Source organism: Aspergillus pseudodeflectus (assembly GCF_044049435.1).
Source record: "Aspergillus pseudodeflectus strain CBS 756.74 chromosome Unknown BJX68scaffold_51, whole genome shotgun sequence".
Classification (NCBI taxonomy): Eukaryota; Fungi; Ascomycota; class Eurotiomycetes; order Eurotiales; family Aspergillaceae; genus Aspergillus; species Aspergillus pseudodeflectus.
Genome location: NW_027263827.1, coordinates 228,450 through 246,652, shown reverse-complemented (window position 1 = coordinate 246,652; position 18,203 = coordinate 228,450). Strand labels below are relative to the sequence as shown.

Here is an 18,203-nt window from a genome sequence, read left to right as displayed (position 1 = left end):
CAAGTTATAATACATGTCTTCAAAGGCTCTTCCTGAGGCTTATTCAGAACAGTCAGAGACAACCTACGGACTACTTGCGCCTAACGCAAGACCATGGCAGCCAAATCGACCTTCTTCAACTCTGAATTCGACATCGGCCATTCGGGAGGCTACCCACAAGCTTGTCTTCAGATGGAGCGTTGTTACGTCGACATAATATGACGCCTCCGGTTTTCCTGGAACAGAGCGAAGTTGGATTAGTGCCCGTCCTAGCCTAGGAATGGGATTGTCATACTGAATGGAACCGCGAGCTCTTCATTTTCCTGCACGAGCTGTTTATTTCGCTCAGCGGTGGTAGAAGAAAATCCGTGGGCGAGAACTTGGTACGGAATAAGAAGAGCTTCTGTATGCTCATCAACGGCATTCCCGTGAGCGAGCTCATCATATAACCCTCGGAGACATACGCGAGTGAGGTGCCTATGCAGCTCAGCGGTGTTGCTCTCCAAGCCATGCGGAAATCCTTCCTTCTGGGGATAGACCTGCTCGTAGCCCAGAAACGCGCGCGGCCCTTCCGTCTCCGCTACAAGCAACAGGTGATACTGCCCGGGAGCGGTCGATGCAAACGCCTCGCTGAGCACTTCGACCGACGACGACGGCGAGCAGCCGGGCCCGAGCGTGAGCGCGCCCTGGATTTCTTGCCGTACCGTCGCGTGGAAAGCGTTGAGGATGTCCACGGGCCCGTGGATCATCGCCCGGAGGCGTACGACTGCGCCCCGCCGCTCGAGCTGGAAAGCCGGCAACGGCCTCGCGAGCGGCCTCGCCCACATGGTCATCCGGCCGGGAACGCGTGCAAAGTCCGTGTGCCAGCCCTGCTCGTAGTCGTCGCGGAGCTGTAGATTTTCCTCGCTGATGCCGATGGCTCGGAAGGTGGGGAGAAGCACCTGGTGCACGTATACGAAGGAGGGAGCCTTGACGCACAGTGTGCCGGCGCGGATGGTGAATTCGATTCCACTGTCGCCTAGGGCTTCTCTGGCGGAGAAGGATTTGGTGGCGGCGGGACCGAGGGTCGAGAAGAGGACGTAGGGTAGCACGGCTACCATGAGGATTGCGGCGGCGCCCTCGACCGTTACTTCCATGCTGTGCAATGATTGTTGGAGTGGGAAAGAGGAACGGAAAGAATGGACTTCAGGTGCTGCGTGGGGGCGGAACGTGATTTCGCGGCTGGCAGGGGTGTTTCCATCGACTATACTTGCGGCGAGCTTCGACACGGTGTCGATGGCAACCGTGTGCTCCAGGCGGAGGCCACCAGTGCCTGGGCGATTTGCGCGTATTGATTCTATGCGTACGGGCTTGTTGAGGATAGTTGCGTAGGAGAGAGTATCCCGGATTAAACCGCCGCCACCCTCATAGCGGGTGCCATCAATCACGGTTATACCTGTGTTACTAACAAAGTCCATAGTAGAGCTGGTCTGGCGTTCCATTGCTGAAAGCATCGGGGTCAATAATAGGGTAGACTGGATCTTGCCGAAAAGCATCAGATATACCGGCTTGAACTCATCCACCCCGGCGAGAAGGGGTTAGTTGTTATACAGCCTGGGAGCACTTCTGAGTTGGCTTGTCCGTTGCCTGTTCACCATACACGTCCCCAGATGGTCCATGCTTCTCCCCAACATAGTGACGTCTTGGCAATTCCTGGGCAAGTAATTCACCATCCAGTTTCGCTTACTTCTGAAAATTACTGGGTTCTGTACAAGCCCGTACCTTAGCCTGATGTTGATGGTCTGACACCAATCCTAAAACATTACTCCCGTAAGGCCATGCAAGTCCGCTCGACTTTGCAATGCTTACTCTTTGATTGGACCCGTGAATTATCACTCCCCCACACTAATGTATCCTGTAGAGTTCATGCCCGCTCGAGGATTTTTTTGCCTGCAGGATCTATGTGGGTGGTAGCAAGATTGCGGCTCCACCATAATCTACGATATAATCCACGGACTAGACCACATTATCCACCATCAGTGTTCCTGCAAACAGAAGCCTGATCAAAACTAGGTCTTCTCAAACAAGCAAGCTATACCGACCACCCACAGCAATGCAAAAAGGGTGCCGCAAAGGGTGTGGATGGGAAATGGAGGACAATTTGGTTATTCCCTTTCTCGACTCTGAAAAATTCTCGAACCAGCATAGCGAAACCCCGAAAACCCGTGCCTGGAAAGACTACTGGCCTCCACGACGCGGGAGTAAGCTTCATCTCTGGCTTGAAACAGAGTGCCCCGAGGCACTAAGTTGGAGATTTGATCCAGCTAAGCCGTTCAACAGGCCATGGCAGGCTTGGACACGGCAGGCGAATCAGACACCAGGAGGGTTCTCCTGTCCAACGGCCGTACTCCCGCCCAATCTACTCGAGGGCAGTCACGTCAACGGTTTAAATAATAACGAGAATGCTTTTGGGAAATACAGAGAAGAAGTGCAGAGAGAGGCCACTAGAGTCAACGCCACTGCTGAGGTGTGCAAGGAGATTGCAGCCTTTGGTCTACGCTGTACGACCGCTAAAGACTTCCGATATATCTCTTCAAAAGCTATCTACGACCACGAGAAGCCCTTTCACTCTCGTCTTCCATTCCTAAATGGACTTCGGAGAACCAATGTTGTCAGCCAGCAGTATAGCGAAATACAAATATACGATGTCACCGGTTTCGAAGATAAGTTTACGCTCTCCGTGTCAGGGTTCAGTTTCCTCAGTGCCCCAGTTCACGGCATTACAACATGGACCGAGGAAACCGTACGCAACGTATATTTACCGTTGACAGAATCATGGCTCAAGAATTATTTTGAAAGTAAGCTTGTTCACATCTATACGTACAATGTACGCTTTGCACACCTACTTCTGGGACCATCGTCTACATCCAGTGACTGACTTGGTAAAAATACAGTTTCGATGCGAAGATACCCAGAGAACATCCACGGAACCCTGGATTAAGCCATTTATGCGGGCTCATTGCGGTAGGTAACCTGCCACCACCAGTTGTCCCAAGTTCCTAGCCCTAACTGCAACTCTCTCGCTCCAAGATGTGGGTGCGAACTCAGGTATCAGCCGTCTATGGCTCCACCTCCCAGATAAAGCACAGGAAATTCAAGATAATTCTCGCTACCGATCATAGGGTAAGTTCGTAATTCTCTACCAGGTTCCACAAGTACTGTGCAGCCATTTTCTGATAACTCTACTTCTTGTGTTTATAACAGCATCTGGCGGTCCCTCAACGGCCCCTATCAGGATTGCCCCTTGGCAGTCTGCGACTACCGCAGCATAAATTCCAGCAGCGACCTCGTCGCCGCCGACATCGTGTTTCCTCACTTCTGCGACGAGGGCTACGAGATGAAGTATAGCCCTCACCATCTATGGTTCTACAAAAGCCAGATGGGGCGCGACGATATCATCCTATTCAAACATTTCGATAGCTCTACTTCTGAGTCACAGTGTAAGAACTCGATAAATACCGTTCCTTGTTGTTTACCTTCCGCTCACGGGCTTGATTACTGAATTGATCTTATCAATCTAGTTTGTCCGCATTCCGCCTTTATTGATGGGAGTGCTCCTCCGGGCACCCCGATGAGGTCGAGTATTGAGTTGAGGGCTATTGTGGTGGGCTAGGGCCGATAGCGAGCTGCTTTAGCAGTACAAGTATTATTCTCAGAAACCGTTTGAAATATACTGTCTGTAAGTCACGCGACAAGTCCACCCTTGGTCGATTAAATCCCGCGGGCGAGACCTAGTTCCACGTATGAATCCTATTAAGCTAATTCGCCGTGAGAGGTATACACTTATTGCATGCGCATTGCCGTCAATTCAAACTCGTAAAATGCCAGGTAGCCCCATCCACAAAAGAAATTAGGCCTTGCGCCCGCCTGAACTGCCTGACCCCCAATAACAGGTATCAACATGCCCGTTTTTAACCCTCACGACGGATCCGGCACACTCGGCCACCCACGTTCCTCCTCAACCCCCTCCTCGCCAGCGAATATCTTCCCCCAAAGCGCCTGCAACGCAGAATTTGGCGGCCTCCCCGCCATCTGCTCATCCTTCAGCCACAGCCGAACCATATGTCTCCGGGACAGGCTGTAGCCCTGGACCTGGTCGGCACCCGCCGCATCCGTAAATGCATCCCGTCCATGCAGAATCCGCCGATTGTTAAATAGCAACAAATCGCCCTCGCGGTATTGGATCCGATGCGCCGTCTCGGCCGCCGCGAAATGCACGGCGTCTAGCGCCTCGCACTGGATACGAGTCAGTTTCGGGATGTCCGGGGCCTGCTGGCCTTGCGAGGAGCGGATGAGCGCGCCGCGACTGAAGATCATTTCGGGCTGCACATGGTTGTTACCATTGGGTCGGGGGGTGTCCTCCCCAGAACCTGCGGTCAAGAATAGAACGGGGCGTTTGTAAAATTTTGTCCCGAGGCTTTTGTCCGGGGGTCTTTTTGTGTCATCAACTTTCTTTTTTGTTTGACCTTTTATGGAAGTGCTCCGTACGGATGAGAAAATCCCGCGAGGCAAATACAGAAGGGTCCCTACCTTTCAAACGGCCAATCTGGCTGCAGCAAAGCAGCAAGAAGGTCTGGGCTCGACTCAGCCAGTTTATTGTATATCGTTGACACTGCCGCAAATGTGCCGCTACCACCATTCGCCGCTCCAGAGAAGACGAGCATAGCGATTACGTCACCTGCGTCTGTGTGAAAAGGCTGTTTTTGTGAAGGGTCAGTCAAAAAAGAAAGCTCCCACACTTCCATTTCCAGTTCCAGTTTCTGGGCGTGACGTACTAATTCGTGGTTACAATAGGGCGCTGGATATTTGTTAAGATCACTCCCTGCCGCAAGGTCGGTGATGTGCACTGGTCATCCCCCAGAGGAAGCAGATTAGCCCTCTGTCCGCAATGCCCTTGTTCCAAGTATGTAATGTAATCGAAGTTGACAGACCGCACAAAGGAGGCATAGATACATACCGAGATACTTCTTTCCAGATTGCCGTCCCCTCTGTTCAGAGAGGTGACTCGCTAACCCAGCAAACAGAATGAAATTCTCTCTCTGGCTGCGCAGGTCCGGGCGTAAGCCTCGCAAAAGCAGAATCCCCGACCCAGCATGTAAATCGAGCCTTCGGGCAGCAAGATTCCTTTCAAGCGTGGCAGGCAAACGAAATGCGCGCTTGTCAAGTTCACCCAGAGCCTTGTTGGAACCTAAGTGAAAGTAATAGATGAGAAGCACTGCCCATCAGGAAGTGATCATTAAGAATTTCCAAACAAACGGGGGAAGCGAGGGCGGCTGTTGGCTCAGGTGCAGGTCAAGGCATGCAGGTGTGCTTACGAGAATATTCAGCGCAAGTTTGGTTGATTTCATCCAGTTCTGCATCTGATATCTGCCACGTATACGAACAAGGGTCGAGCTTGGCGCCATCCCAGCTCATTTTGGAGATTATGCTGCGTGGGAGGCTGGTTGGCAAAGTTGGTGCAGCGTTGAGAGCTGCTAACCGTTCTGCTCGATCTCTGGCGAACCGGTGCAAGTTGGGGTAATATTCCAGGGTAAACTCCGACTGGGGAAACTTTTCGATGCCGGCCATTCTGCTGGTCGTTGTGATTATTTGAGCCGACAATGACTCAGGCTATGTTGTTAGAAAGGATATCTGAGAAAAAAAAAAATTCTATGATCGATGGGATGTGATGTGATAAAACATTTTGGCACAAAACACATCATATGACACGGCATAATTCATTAGAATATTATGGACAAGATTTGGATTGGGGCAGTCAGCCTTTCGCTCCTTGCAGGAGGCAGGCTGCAAATGGCAAGAGAAAGACGTTTTTAACCTTACCTGCCCAGCTCATGCTTACCAGATCGTATTGCATTTGTCCTGACTTGTATTTCACAAAACTTTGATTACAGGAATGTAAATTCCCCCTTTATTAGATAGGATTTACATGCACTGCCACCCACCCAGGAGTTCGTGGGAAAATAAGATCTATCAACAGTCTGCTGATTTCTTTCTTCTATGTATCTTTGCTGATTTTCTTGAATTTTTTTTATCCCTAAGAAATGAGGTTCTGATTATTCTAATCCCCAACTGCTTGTCTCGGATCCCCCACCCCACGCAAACAACCTCCCAATTTCGCAACCAAATCTCACCTTTTTCCAAACTTTCCGGTACTGGCCATTCTTAGCGGCTGGGCTGAGTATATGTCAGCTTCACTCGAACGACGAGACTCTAGCGAGCATCTGCTCGAAGATCATCACGATGAGCACACAGATTGGGTAGCCAAGAGGGCCTCACAAGCCCGAAGCAGTTTCAGGCGCCGTGCCACAAGACTGATCGCGATTATCATCCTGGCGCTGGCCGCCGTTCTCGCGGCTTATGGCGTGGTCTCGAAATGGCGAAGTAGCGCAGCCGGAGGAAGGCGGTCCGCGGATAAATTGAGGCATCGGTCTGCGTGTTCCACGTACCCCGAGGACTGCGAGAACACAGCACCCTTTGTGTTTGACTCGGTGTACTCGCTCCTCAAACAATGGCCAAGTACTTATGCACCAAATGGACACTCTGTGGTTCCAGCGACAGTGGCCACGAATACGCTCTTATACCACGCCAAATCGCGCACTGGCCCACCAGAGAAACCCACTTTTTTTGCTTTTGATGCGTAGGTTGAGACCTATTACTCGTACTCTAATTTCCACATCTCATTCTTTTTTTTTTTTTTTTTTTTTTTTTTTTTTTGGTAGGGGAGGGATAAGCCATCACAAAAGTGATTACTATGAGCTAATGAAAGAAAACCGCATCAAGTGAGATGTCCATAGGAATTTACGGATCAACTGGAACACCCGTGTTGCACACCATGACAACAACCAGGCAACTGCGCGTGCTATACTTGGACGGCCACTCCGCCACGCTAACGACAACAGGAACCCTAGACTCCCAGATGGCCCTCCTGAGGAACCACGTCCCGACAGCCCCCAGCGATGATCTCACTTATGACGAGGACCAGCGCGCCCTTGCACTCTGTCGTCTCGCCGACGAGCTCAACATCGACGGCATCGTGAGGATGAATACGGGGTTTGAGGTCCTCGTCTGCGACTACGCCAAGTCTGGGGTCCAGGGGCTCTTTGCTGCAAACATCACTGTCCCCGGAAAGAGCAGGAGCGAGCACCAGGAGTTGGAGCTGGAGGATGCTGCTAAACTCCCACGCGACCCGAACCGCCAGCCGCCGCTGGGATTCGGGAACGACTTTGCCGAGCAGAATGGCTGGGAGTGGGTTCGGAGCGGTACTTGGCATTATGGGGGTGGCCAAGGCGGTGATGCCACCGGTGAGAGCGTCTCTGAGAAACGAGTCCGTCTTGATCTCAGCAGATTCATCTCGTGGTACGACCCCTCTTTCCGGAGTCTGAGTGGCCTTCATCACGGTGGACTTCGCGGAAATGACACGTTCCAGAACGGCTGGGGTCTCCGGCGCGGCCACCGCTTGCTGGGTGTCACGGAGGAAGATATCGCGACGTTCCGCGGGTGGTTGCAAACAGCCATCTCCGCGCAAGAAGAGGGGGAGGGGTCTGGCACAGACTGGCAGACCCTGGTGGAGACTATCGTTGGCTCCTACCGGGGCCGGGCCCAGGAGATCCTCGTCAATCTCGAGAGAGATATTCCCCCTGGAGATGGCGACAAAGACAAAGACACAGATGTAGATACTGAATACCGCCAAATCATCTCAAACGTCTATTCGCTATCCCATGCACTTCTCTACCCCTACCTCGAGTACCCTGCCATTGCGGGTGTGCCCAAATCCGAAGCCAAGGCGCGGACACTGGATCGCTGCACCGCCGCATATACAGGGCATATCGATCTAAACTCTTTATCGGAATTCGAGGTGCTCACCAAGGAGTCGACGCAGATCGTTGTGAATGGGTTGTGCCGGTGGGCCTGGAACGTCTTCGAATGGACGGATAGTCGAATGTACAACCATCTAGAGTCCACTCCACATTCACATTCTCATTCACAGTCACAGTCACATGCACACACAACATCTACGCCAAGTGGTAACAAAGGCAACATAGCCCAGGAAATATCATACTACAAACACCAGACCCAGTCTCTGCTGCGGTGGATCGGCTGGGACGTCCCGCATGGCTGCAAGGAGAAATGTGCGCAGGATGTAAGTTAAGCTCCGGTTTCTCCCGTATATTGCCCGCCACCACTCCGCATCAGACCGGCATCCCTTTTCCTCTTTATGTGAATTCTACATGTCTCCATTAAACTCATATCCATCGTTTCCAGGAACTATGCTACATTCCAATGTGGCCCGTCATTTACGCCCCGGGCCAACGCCAGGGCGGGATATATGCTGGCAGCGTCTTGAGCGACGAAGAGACTCAGGAGTTCTGGGCGCCCAAGTGTTTGAAACGAGCGGACTTCGACTGTGGGGGTGGTCGAGCGCGAGACCCGCAGCATCAATTGCCTGATGTTCCATACGAGGAATGTAGATCTACCCACCACAGGAAGAAGTACAGGCTGGTAGATTATGTTTGATATAAGGGCTTCTTTCTACTTTAACTAGGATAGTAATATTGACAACAGCAACAACAACAACAACAACAACAACAACAATAATAATAATAATAATAATAACAACAAAATTAGTAGTAGTTGAAGTGTTCCTCAAATAAGAAGGGAAGGAATGTTAACATATTACTATACAGAGAACGACTTTCCCATACATTGAACGTACAACTTAAGCTAAAGCCTCAAGAACTGCTTCACCAAAACACATACTATGTGTGAAATCACGCCGAGTACAAGGACCTAGTAGGACTGTCAAGCAATATTGAAACTCTCCAGGTATATACCCTCAGCCCTCAAAGCCTCGCCAATTTAAGATTCGAGGCAGCAGGACCGGACACGATGTGTAAGATCTGCGGTGCTCAAGAACACGCACCTAATTAGTATTGCACAATAAAAACACAATCCCTGGACGAAACGGAATAGAACTAAAGCACAGTGATAAGCATACGAACCTCAACCCCTCCCCGCGCCAGGGCCACGCTGCTCGCCTCGTCACAGGCAGCATACATCCAGGTAGACTCGGGGTCTATGCGACCCAATGCCGGTAGATCTCGGAGGGTGAACTCTTGGTTCTGCATACCGTCTATTGTATGCTAGTCATGGACCGTAAAGGCGAGTGCCGTCGAGTTAGCTTTCCCTCATGCGTACATCATGATACACAACTATACGAGGTGGTTTGCCTAGTTGGGACAGCAGATAGGGTAATTGCGTCATTGCTTGGGGCTAGAGTGAACTGACCAAAACTCACCCTGGGAATCCGTGAGCCGATGATACTCCAGTCGGCCTTTGTGGACAGTGGCGGGGGGACCCGAGCTCCGTTGTCATCTGGATGCGTATGCTTCGTCATATTGGCGTGGCACCACTGCATAAGTGCGAACACAAGTACAGATGCGGGTCAGCTCTCGCGATTCACTGAAATCGGAAAATAAAAGCATAAGCGGGATAAATATAATAGTTAATCCGTCAAAACCGGACTCCTCATTCTGTTTAATCCGAGTTGAATTGGCAAAAGTGGGGGAAGGGGAGGTAAGACAGTAGCGGGGAAGAAGCAGTGTGATAATTCAGGTGCTGTTCATACTTCAACCAATTTTTGCTCCATCTCCGTGCAACTTGGAGGATCCATTAGATACGTCCCATGTGGCGTCTGAATCTGCGCGAGATTAACCTTGGCGACATGAACAATACATTCAAAGCGCTCACTGGGGCGCGGAGCGGTCCACTCCCCCGTCGCGGTAAAGACGCCCCACGCAAAGGCGAATGGCAACGAGTTTGTCCAGTAGACAGCCGGAGTGCGCGAGAAGTATCCATTGCGCCTTGCAAAGCGGATAGACGGACCCCGTCGCGCAAAAGACTGCAAGAGTGCCGGGGTCACTTCGTTAGCACAGCAGTGGAAGAGGTAGAGGTCCATTTCAGACGCAGCGCTGTTAGGAGGAAAAGACCTTGGGCCTGCGTTTGGCTTCGATTCTGGCCCGTGCGACAAGAGGGGTCCAATGAGGCTGTTGCTCTTGCTATTGCCTCTGCCAGTAAACGGACACTGACTCTCGAAGTAAGCCTGCAGTGTTCCTGTGCGATTGTGCGTCGACCACAGATCAACTTGGCGGATTGGAACCGGTGGCCGGCCTGAAAGTTCGTCTGGAAATGCAGATAGGTCGATAGTCTCAATTGCGATTTGGCGTCGGCGGGGTGGCGGTCCAGGGAGCCACCATCGGTCCGCTGTGTCCGGGGTTCTGGCAATGGTGCTATGCGATGTCATCTTTGGCAAGGTGGGTATATTGTGTGACGGGTTTGTTCGCGGCAGGGTCCTGGTGGATTGAGTCTCGTCCAGGCGTCGCTGGCCGCTTCCCAACGGTGTGGCTATAAATCTACCACATCAATGCGGCTTATAGCCCAAGGAAATGGAGGTGTTGGGCCGCAAACTCGCAGACCAAGATCCCCGAGAGGGATCATGGGATGCACCAGATTGTTAGATAGGCTGCATAGGGGTGATTCCCAGCCTTGCGGTTGCATAACCAGACTCATCTGACACACATTTCGACTAGTGACTGGAGAAGCTGAGTCGATACTCTGTACTCAAGTATGGCAAATCCGGACTTTGTATACGTATTTGCAAAAATTTGAATACAGTACTCGCTGTCGACACTGCCAGTGATCACTGTTGATTCATCCCGAGGTGTGGTGGCATTTGGCAGGAGATGGCCATGGAACAGGGAAGCTGGTAGCCTCGTGTGTATCGTGTGTGGGTCAGCACCTGGCATGGGGTTCTTTCACTGGTTGACAGACCCCATTGTGCTCCGTACCCTTGCAAACACCTAACCGAAGGTCTACCCTCCCAATATGGGCGTCATCAACGTGGACTGGATTGATAGGCTGAGGCGAGGCGGTTAGCGCCTGGTAATTCTGGCATGTGTTACACCAAAAAAGGATAGAAGAGATGAGGCTTTTCTGAACCATTTACGGATATAAGCCTGAGGATGGAGGAAGGTGGATTGTGGTAAACTCGGGAAACGATCACAGGAGCTGTTGGACCTCGATGATGGTCATCAAAAGTGAACCCCCTTCAGGGGCCGCGCAGATGACAGGAAACACAAAGAATAAAGCAGGTGCGACCGCGGCCAACTCCGGAAAGCCCCCCGAGGTATTGTCTCTCCGCGATGCACGCACCCAGAATCTCATCGGAGAAATCCTGGCAGACCTTGAGAAACGAGTGCCACAGCTCATCAAGCAGGATGAGTACGACACCATCAAGACTCTCTGCAGCAATGTTGTCACTCCGTGCGACAGTAAACACTCTTTTCTTCTCACCGTCCTCAATGAGGCTAGCGCGTCACAGGAAGCCGTTGTTTCCGCTCACCCCACCTGGCGAAGATTCCAATATTACCTCCACCGCATCCTTGAGCCAATTGATCGGTTCAGTGCCGCCCTGGACATTCTTAGCCAGGCTGCGGGGACAACCGGTTTACTGATCTGGGGTTCAATTCGGATTGTTATCCAGGTAAGGACGTTCCAATGGGTGGAGCCGGGGTCCAAGATAGCATTGCGCTAAGGAGAGACGCCCCACTGTCTAGGCTACCAAAGATCTACGAGAGATCCCCGGGTTCGTCAATGACTGTCTCGAAGACTTGGAAACAGCTTTACCTTTGTGGGACGATTACCAGACCATCCTTCGCGACGATCCGCAGTGTCGTATACGTGGACCAGCCATCAGGATTTGCGTCGAATACCTTACCTTTTGCATCCTAGTAACAAGGGGGTTCAAGGTCAGCATTTGGAGTGGGTACCTCTTGGGTTTCACAGCAGTGCTGATCTAGTGAACTTTGCTAATCGACGTCTTAATATGACAGAGGAGATCGCCCTCGCAGCATCGAAATCACTTGAGGCTCAGCTTCGCCAAAGTCTAGCGACTGTTCGAGAACAGCGCAATTTCATCCAATACTGGTTTGGCGCGAGCACATACAGAAAGACCGACCGTACGCAACCTCTCTTGCCCTTCGTTTCGCAGAGCATATCAATACTAACCGATGATTCGACTTATAAACAGAAATTCTGTCAGGAATTAATACTTTAGTAAACTACAGAATGGTTGTCGGTAGCCCGATTTCCGATGAGGGGAGCCTTCGGCCGGTTCGGTCGGTTCCCGGGTGGCTGAGCCAGCGGTTCTTCGGCCGCGCAACAGAACTCGATTGGCTCGAAAGTATACTGCAACCTGGCATCCCCGCTAGTTCAGGGAGGAGGGCAGCGCTATGGGGTATGACAGGCATTGGTAAAACACAGCTGGCAAGTGTTCTTAGCGCAATAGTATTCAACCCGACAGCTGACCCCTGGTCGCGAGCTAGATGTTGAAGTATGAGCAAAACTTCGGTGACACGTACACAGCCGCTTCACTCTTTATTGTTGCTGGCTCACAAGAGAAATTCATTCAATCCTGTCAAAAGATTCTCGAGGTCATCGGACTACCGGAACGTGAAAAGCCCGATCCTGATGCGAAAATCAATGGTCTCCGCAGGTGGTTAGACGAGAGAGACGGATGGCTTCTTATTATTGATAACGCCACAAACAATGAGCTCCCAGATATCCAAAATCTTCTCGGATCGACGAAGAAGGGTCATATACTAATCAGTTCGCAGAGTTTTGCTGCGGTGGACAAAATTGTCGGCAATGGGGAGGCGTATCGAGAGCTCAGAGGCCTGACCGAGAAAGACGCCACGAGCATATTCCTGTCAATCAGCAACGTTGAGGCAAATGACCAGAACCAAGATCTGGCCAAAGAGATTGTGAAAGAAGTTGGTTACTTGCCACATATGATCGATCAAGCCGCATGGTACGTCAGAAAGCATGATATTGATCTCAATCAATATCTTAAGAGATTTCGGGAGACACCTAGCGAGGTGAAGGTCCCTTGAGGTTTCCTGAGGAAGGGACTCGAACTAATACTTTTGTAGATCTTGCGGTGGCAGGATCAACATCGATCTGCTCCCGTGAAACATTTTGACATGGCCTTTAGGGATCTTCGTCACTCTCATCCTGATGCGATGAACGTTCTGTGTCTATACTCCTTCTACGAGCCAGAGTCCATCCCAAGATTCACGCAATGGTCCCGGGAGTCCGACACCATTCACGCTATTAGTCAGACGGCGACGTCCACCAAGAACAAGTTGGGTCTTTTTCGGAGCTTATGCAGTCTGTGCTGTTTGACTACAGATCCAGCCACAGATAGTGATGGGCGGAATCAGATGTCCAAGGTCAGCAAGCCGTACACAACAATCGTCGGCATTTGCAAAAACCATACCCGTCTGGAAGATGCCATTGGGGAGCTTTGGAATTTCAACCACGTCCGGAAGGCCCCTGAGAAGGGCGTTCTCTGGATGCATGATATCACTCGTCAGATGGCGAGAAACTTCATAGATCCAGAAGACTATGCGAAATGGCTGGAGTCCGCCATAATCATCCTATACCACACCTTCCCTGAAAAGGACAACAGCCCAGAGGACCATGCGGTAGTCGATATTTATCTTCCCCAAGCAGCGACGTTGATTGCGCAGGCTCAGAAGAGTAATCTCGATCTCGGAAAATACGCTGGACTGCTTGTCCTCTGCGCTCAATGCTACCACCACCGTGGCGAGTATCGAAAAGCAATAGAGTGGTATGAGAAAGCGCAACCACACTACAATCGAGCTTTTGGCACTTCGCATCCTCGCTGTATCACCTTATTGCATGACTTGGCGTGGAGCTATCGCGAATCTGGAAACCATGCACGGGCTGAAGAGATGTACCGCCAGACAATGAAGCTCCGGTCAACTCATCGAGGACCGAACTCTCCGGAGGCCCTAGAATCCTTAAAGGATCTTGCTGCCCTAATAGAGCGGACGGGCAGGCTGAAAGAGGCCGAAGCGTTGTTCCTTGACTTGCATAATATGCAGGTCACTACCTTGGGAGCCGGTAACCCTATTACTCTTGCCGGAGGACACAATCTCGCTCTATGTTACGCCAATCAGGGGCGGCTGTCCGATGCCGAAGTGATATATCGAGAGACACTCATTATGTCAGAGAAGACCCTGGGTAAAGACGAACTGGGTACTATCAAGACTGTGGGCAATCTCGCGGTCACCCTGGATCACAACGGCAAGCTACAGGAAGCCGAGCAACTCTACGATCATGCGCTAGAAACATATACTCGACTGCTAGGGTACGACAACCTGCTATCTCTACGGGTGCGGAGTAACATATCTGGGCTCTACAGACAGCAAGGCCGGTTCAGCAAAGCCGAGAGTATGATCAGGGAGACTCTAGCAGCATATTTGGGCATCCTCGGCAAAAACCATTTTCATGTCGCTGTAGCAATCCACGACGTTGCAGAGGTCCTTCACGACAGAGGGAATCTTTACGACGCGGGAAAACTGTACGAAGCTGCTATTAAAGCGATGGAAGACGACGCAACCGGTCACCCATTGACATTCCGCGCCATTGATGCGGCGGGCATTCTAGAACGTGAACGTGGAGACCTCGAAAAAGCTCGTAACTGGGCGGAGAGGGCTTATAATGACAACCTGAAGCTTCTTGGTTGGCTAGATCCTTATACCTTAGTGGCGGCCAACAATTATGCCGAGATTCTTCATGCTGAAGGACAGCACGACGAAGTTAAACGTCTCTATCAAGACTGTCTTCGGGGGTTTAAGGAGCTACTCGGCGACGGGCACCCACATTATGCAATGACTCTGAATAGTCTTGGAAGATTATCATGGCTTACAACGGGCGGGGGTGACCCTATGTCTTTCTTTTCCCAGGCACATCAAATATTCAAGAGTCTCTTGGGCGAGTCACACTGGTGCACGCTTACAGCGGAACTTAATGTGGCTCGTACGCACTTCGGCGTCGGGGAGCTAGATACCGCCTTGACCCTCATGCTCAAAATTAGGGACGCACATAAGAAAGCCGGCGAAATCAGCCTCCCCCGCCTCGGCGTCGTCGAGTTCTTTCTAGGCATGTTATTCTCCTCCAAGCAAGGTGCCGAGTCAAGCACAGCCGCAATAATGCACTTCAAGAGCGCCGAAGATGGCTACATTAAAACTCTGGGTGCATCACATCCAAACTACCTCTGGGCAAGCTGCATGCATATTCGCGCCCTCTACGAGAGTGGGCGCAGTGAAGAAGCAGATATTTACCTCTCAAACATCGAATCTCAGTTGCTGCTCGATGGATCTGTGGGGTCTGCTGTAGTAGGTTACGGCAAGCTGACTTATCGCGAGTTGATTTCCTTGAAATCGATGGAGCTGCACTGGAAGGCTTTCATGCAGCTCCCATTTGGGGAGACTGTGCGGTTACGCTGGGGTCGGAAGACGGTTTGGAGAGATTCCGAACCCGCTAAACTGCACAGTTAGACGCTCTGTACACAGTAGTAGATTAATGTGCTCAAGGTGTTTTTTTGAGTCACACGCGCGGCTGAGGCTAGTGGTGCTCGAGCAGCTGGCTACGTACTCGGGGAAAGAAGCATAGGGTTAGTGAGAAATTGGGCCAGTGGCTAATGTGCCATGCGCATATAACTCCTTGGGTTGTACTATATGAAATAAGTGTTTCACTCATTACCTATTATGAAATTCTTATCTAGCCTGTATTTTTATATAGCCGTACGTCGCTAGCCCTCGGTCTAAAGAAGAGAGAAAAAAAGGTGACCATAGATTTATGGCCTTAATTTCTTGTAGGATACTATAAAGTAACTTAGGTATAGGCATATGCCAAAAACTAGTGATTATTACCAGACGTTTAGGAGAGCCTTCAATCAGAGTATAAATCAAATGGGTCCACTTCACTTGCCTCATTTGCATCAAAGTCAACAAACCATCGCAGAATTTCCCACCCATACCCCACGAAAAATATAAAAATATCTGCATCTCCAGGCTCCCACGGATGCTCCTCCTGCACAGACCGAACCAGCCACTCATACCTTAGATCTCACAGAGTGCCCCTCATCTCAAATCGCACCGGGCGGCTCGTGATCCCCGGCAGAAGGCGCGGCTGGACATCATCCTCTTCTCTATTATCATCACGCACAGCCCTGTGGATATCAAACGCCGCTAGGGATATCGCGATGGTGAGGTAGATCCTTAAATCTGCGAAAATACAACCTAGGCAGATGTGGTGGCTGAAGCCAAACATGAGTGTCTGTGGATCGCGCTCGGGGTTGAGCCGAGGAAGCGTAATTGGTTGAAAGTTGACTGCATGGAAATGCTTGGTATTTCCTATCTAGGGAAGACCAAGTGGTGTCATTGTGGTGGTTGTGCGCCACATAACCACGTGCTATAGCCACTAAATGCCTGAGGCACCTATACTAACACACCCCCTTTAGTAGTAGAGTAATATAAGGCCTTTTATATTTTCTAATTTAGTAATATTTATACTTTATAAATATATATTATTTAATCTTTTTTTTATATATAACTATATAAAGTTTTTTTAAAAAAAATTATTAAAAACAGGGCTATTAGTAGCTTAGTAAAAGATTGGAGATATTAATCACGTAAGAAAGTGTGCTTCTTCTTCACGTCCACCTTGGTGAACGAAAGATTAAGCTTCTCGAGACATTCTCCCAAAGTTGTCCAAAGATTTCGATAAGCAGGGGGTTGTGCGATTGCAAGAATTCTGATGAGGCCCTGTAGAGCGTGTGGATTGTAGACACCGCGGCTCGTGCCGTCTGAGATACGCCGATGGCCACGGATGGCGCAAATAATCCCCGTCAGAAAGGCCATAGCATTTCCTTCCACCGCACAATATTTCCGCATGGTTATCAGGTGTGAAGTTAACCGGATGGATAGTGGTATTATGATACCAAGCTCCCAGAGGCATAGACTTGCACTATTAAAGCGCTCTGATATCCACTTTCGTAGAAGATCATTGTATATGTCGTCCAATTGGTTGCACTGGTGCCAATAGTCCTTTTGGCAAATATTTCCTTATTTGATCTAATTGAATTCCAAATGGCGGCCGCAATACTTTTAGCATGTAAGTGTTGTTTGCTCCAAACCTTTGCCAAGCTGGATTGCACACGTTTTACATTTGTCTATGCGAAGTTAGCATGGAGACAGCCCGTTAGAATAATAATAAGGGTGTATACCTCTTCTAACTTTGGCTTCATCCATGTACCTTCTCTTTAAATCATCCATCCCTTCTTCTTCGCTCTAGATCCATTCATAGATACAGCATGCTTACAAATATTTAAAAGTAATAGTTAACGAAAGTAACTGTTGTAAGGATTATAATTTATTGCAAAGCTCAGGTAAAAAGAGTTCACTTTTTTAATAACCAATGCAAGAAGTAAAGATATTTTTGGTTTGCTAAAATCATGGCCAACACCCAGCTTTGAAACTCGGAACTTGTCTGAGTGATTTCGTCACCCTCAGCTTGCCCCCACATACAAAGCACTACGTCTGGATCTTTTCTTATAATTATGTCGGTGATGACTCGGTATATTCTCAACATCCGCCCTCCTCCACCAGAAAATATCTTTCATACGCATTTTTAGACTTTTCAAAATCTCATCTCCACGCACGTTATCTCCTCCAATATTCGTTTATTCCAAGTCTATAGGGAACAGCATATCATTTTCTGTATCTGCGGCATCAAGTGAAGACTATCATTACTGTAGGGCCGCAAGTATTGAGTTTGTCGCAGTAGAAAGATTGCGGATGAGTCCGGTAATGGCGAAATTGGTCTGTTTTGTATTGCGAGCATGTTGCTCCCCCAAATCCCGCTCACATAGCTGGCGCCGTTTCGCGAATGGCCACTTACCTGAGATTCTTGTACATCAGCGTATGAAGCTCTAGTGAGTTTGTCCAAGCAAGCAATTTGTTTCGTAGGTCAGGTCCCTGGGTCAGTGGCAGTGGCAGTGGCAGTGGCCGCGGTCGGTTACCGTTGCTCTTCTCAACTACACCCCCTCGATATGCTTGAACACCATGGAAGCCCGCCGGAACTTGGTTTTCCTGGAATAATTGGAAGTACTGTAATGGAAGGTTGATGTGGTGAGCTAGCTCTCTGATCTGTCCACATCTTTCCACAATTGCACCACGGATATGCTGGACTTCATTGAAGAGGTCTTTCCTTCCCGCCCATCGTTTATCGCGAGCGCCTGCGGTAATTTATAGGCCTTT

The 18,203-nt window shown here is 50.2% G+C and overlaps 5 protein-coding genes across 5 annotated transcripts; 3 read left to right on the top strand and 2 right to left on the bottom strand.

Annotated features, from left to right (window-relative positions):
• Window positions 1–248: 248 nt before the first annotated feature.
• BJX68DRAFT_270685 (RNA 3'-terminal phosphate cyclase/enolpyruvate transferase) lies at window positions 249–1,460 on the bottom strand (the record flags this gene model as incomplete). Its single annotated transcript, XM_071046732.1, has 1 exon — window positions 249–1,460. The coding sequence occupies one exon, from the start codon at window positions 1,458–1,460 to the stop codon at window positions 249–251; it is 1,212 nt and encodes a 403-aa protein (XP_070895135.1).
• Window positions 1,461–2,006: 546 nt separating this feature from the next.
• Window positions 2,007–3,644, top strand: BJX68DRAFT_244810 (uncharacterized protein). Its single transcript, XM_071041381.1, has 5 exons — window positions 2,007–2,845; window positions 2,913–2,982; window positions 3,049–3,141; window positions 3,223–3,458; window positions 3,540–3,644. The coding sequence occupies exons 1-3, from the start codon at window positions 2,072–2,074 to the stop codon at window positions 3,138–3,140; spliced, it is 936 nt and encodes a 311-aa protein (XP_070895134.1). The 5' UTR covers window positions 2,007–2,071; the 3' UTR covers window position 3,141; window positions 3,223–3,458; window positions 3,540–3,644.
• Window positions 3,645–3,719: 75 nt separating this feature from the next.
• Window positions 3,720–5,773, bottom strand: BJX68DRAFT_244809 (uncharacterized protein). The gene is made up of 5 exons (XM_071041380.1): window positions 5,334–5,773; window positions 4,976–5,206; window positions 4,794–4,864; window positions 4,549–4,715; window positions 3,720–4,450 (listed from the first exon to the last, which is right to left on the bottom strand). The coding sequence occupies exons 1-5, from the start codon at window positions 5,584–5,586 to the stop codon at window positions 3,937–3,939; spliced, it is 1,236 nt and encodes a 411-aa protein (XP_070895133.1). The 5' UTR covers window positions 5,587–5,773; the 3' UTR covers window positions 3,720–3,936.
• A 233-nt stretch (window positions 5,774–6,006) lies between these two features.
• On the top strand, window positions 6,007–8,111 carry BJX68DRAFT_167540 (uncharacterized protein). Its single transcript, XM_071036991.1, has 3 exons — window positions 6,007–6,655; window positions 6,799–7,959; window positions 8,012–8,111. Exons 1-3 carry the CDS (start codon window positions 6,201–6,203, stop codon window positions 8,058–8,060), a joined length of 1,665 nt encoding a protein of 554 aa, XP_070895132.1. The 5' UTR covers window positions 6,007–6,200; the 3' UTR covers window positions 8,061–8,111.
• Window positions 8,112–11,485: 3,374 nt separating this feature from the next.
• BJX68DRAFT_244795 (uncharacterized protein) lies at window positions 11,486–15,669 on the top strand. The gene is made up of 6 exons (XM_071041379.1): window positions 11,486–11,557; window positions 11,631–11,835; window positions 11,907–12,032; window positions 12,104–12,339; window positions 12,399–12,950; window positions 13,005–15,669. The coding sequence occupies exons 4-6, from the start codon at window positions 12,142–12,144 to the stop codon at window positions 15,438–15,440; spliced, it is 3,186 nt and encodes a 1,061-aa protein (XP_070895131.1). The 5' UTR covers window positions 11,486–11,557; window positions 11,631–11,835; window positions 11,907–12,032; window positions 12,104–12,141; the 3' UTR covers window positions 15,441–15,669.
• Window positions 15,670–18,203: the final 2,534 nt, after the last annotated feature.